At 51.0% G+C, this 933-nt stretch overlaps 1 protein-coding gene across 1 annotated transcript; it reads right to left on the bottom strand.

Annotated features, from left to right (window-relative positions):
* Window positions 1-427: 427 nt before the first annotated feature.
* SETTUDRAFT_21014 (uncharacterized protein) lies at window positions 428-886 on the bottom strand (the record flags this gene model as incomplete). Its single annotated transcript, XM_008028767.1, has 1 exon — window positions 428-886. One exon carries the CDS (start codon window positions 884-886, stop codon window positions 428-430), a length of 459 nt encoding a protein of 152 aa, XP_008026958.1.
* Between the last annotated feature and the right edge of the window lie 47 nt (window positions 887-933).

Here is a 933-nt window from a genome sequence, read left to right as displayed (position 1 = left end):
TGGAAAGCTCGATTGCCTTGTCTATATATTCCTTCAGACTTCCGTTCTTTAGAGTATGAAGCATTAGCTTTTAGAGCTCTTCTCTAAGTCTCTTACTAAACATCTTACAAGCTACTGCTAGGCTAAACTGCTGTCAGGACTCTACGCGAAGCTGGTTGAACTCCGAGACATAGTCGCGTATTGGTCGTCGTCCTTGCTTTAAGTGCCGAAGCTTGTTTAGCGCACGCTGCTGCTGGTGCACGTCTTAGAAGTGAGTATCCATGTGCTCCCATAGGCCGGCCGTAGTTCGTTCCTTATTCTCAAGCACCCAGGGAAGAAGGACCTAGTTTGCTTTGCCCTTCGTTCGACTAAGCACGTATTAGACCTTTACGTCCTCCGTTAGGAACATAGCGTAGTCGTACTCTAGCTTCCCTTCGCACTCAAATTTCTAACCTAGGTAGTTATCACGTGTCCTATTAAAACGCTCTAGGTTGGGAAACTTATTCTTGCAGGCTGCTGGCTCGGCGACTGTTGTTAGCGGTGGTGGAGGAGTGTCGACTCTTGGGGATGACTCCGAACGTCCTTCGGCTTGGTTCCTCTCAAGTGCCTCTAGGCGACTAGCCATTGGGCTGAGCAGCTGCATCATCTGCTCCATTACTTGGGCCACGGCGTTCTGATTAGCTTTCGGTGAGCCCTCCTGCCTTGGTGAGCCCTTCCCCCCTACGACTGATGATCGCTTAACGACTGCTTCGATCGTTGGCCCAATCGCTGCTTCCTTCCATCCGTCCTCTCTCAGCATCTGCGTGATCTCACGCAGGATCTCTTCGTCTGGGACTCCTGCCTGGCTCTTAGTGGTGGCGTAAGCCGCTAGCTCTTCAACGTTCAAGTTAGGAGCGTTGGCCTCCATTGTCTAATTCGTCTTCAGACGTCTTCTTGTCTTTGCCTGCTGGTGTG

The sequence above is a fragment of the Exserohilum turcica genome (genome assembly GCF_000359705.1).
Source record: "Exserohilum turcica Et28A unplaced genomic scaffold SETTUscaffold_3, whole genome shotgun sequence".
Taxonomy (NCBI): Eukaryota; Fungi; Ascomycota; class Dothideomycetes; order Pleosporales; family Pleosporaceae; genus Exserohilum; species Exserohilum turcicum.
The sequence above is the reverse complement of the archived record's forward strand: the minus strand, read 5'-3'. Positions and strand labels throughout refer to the sequence as shown.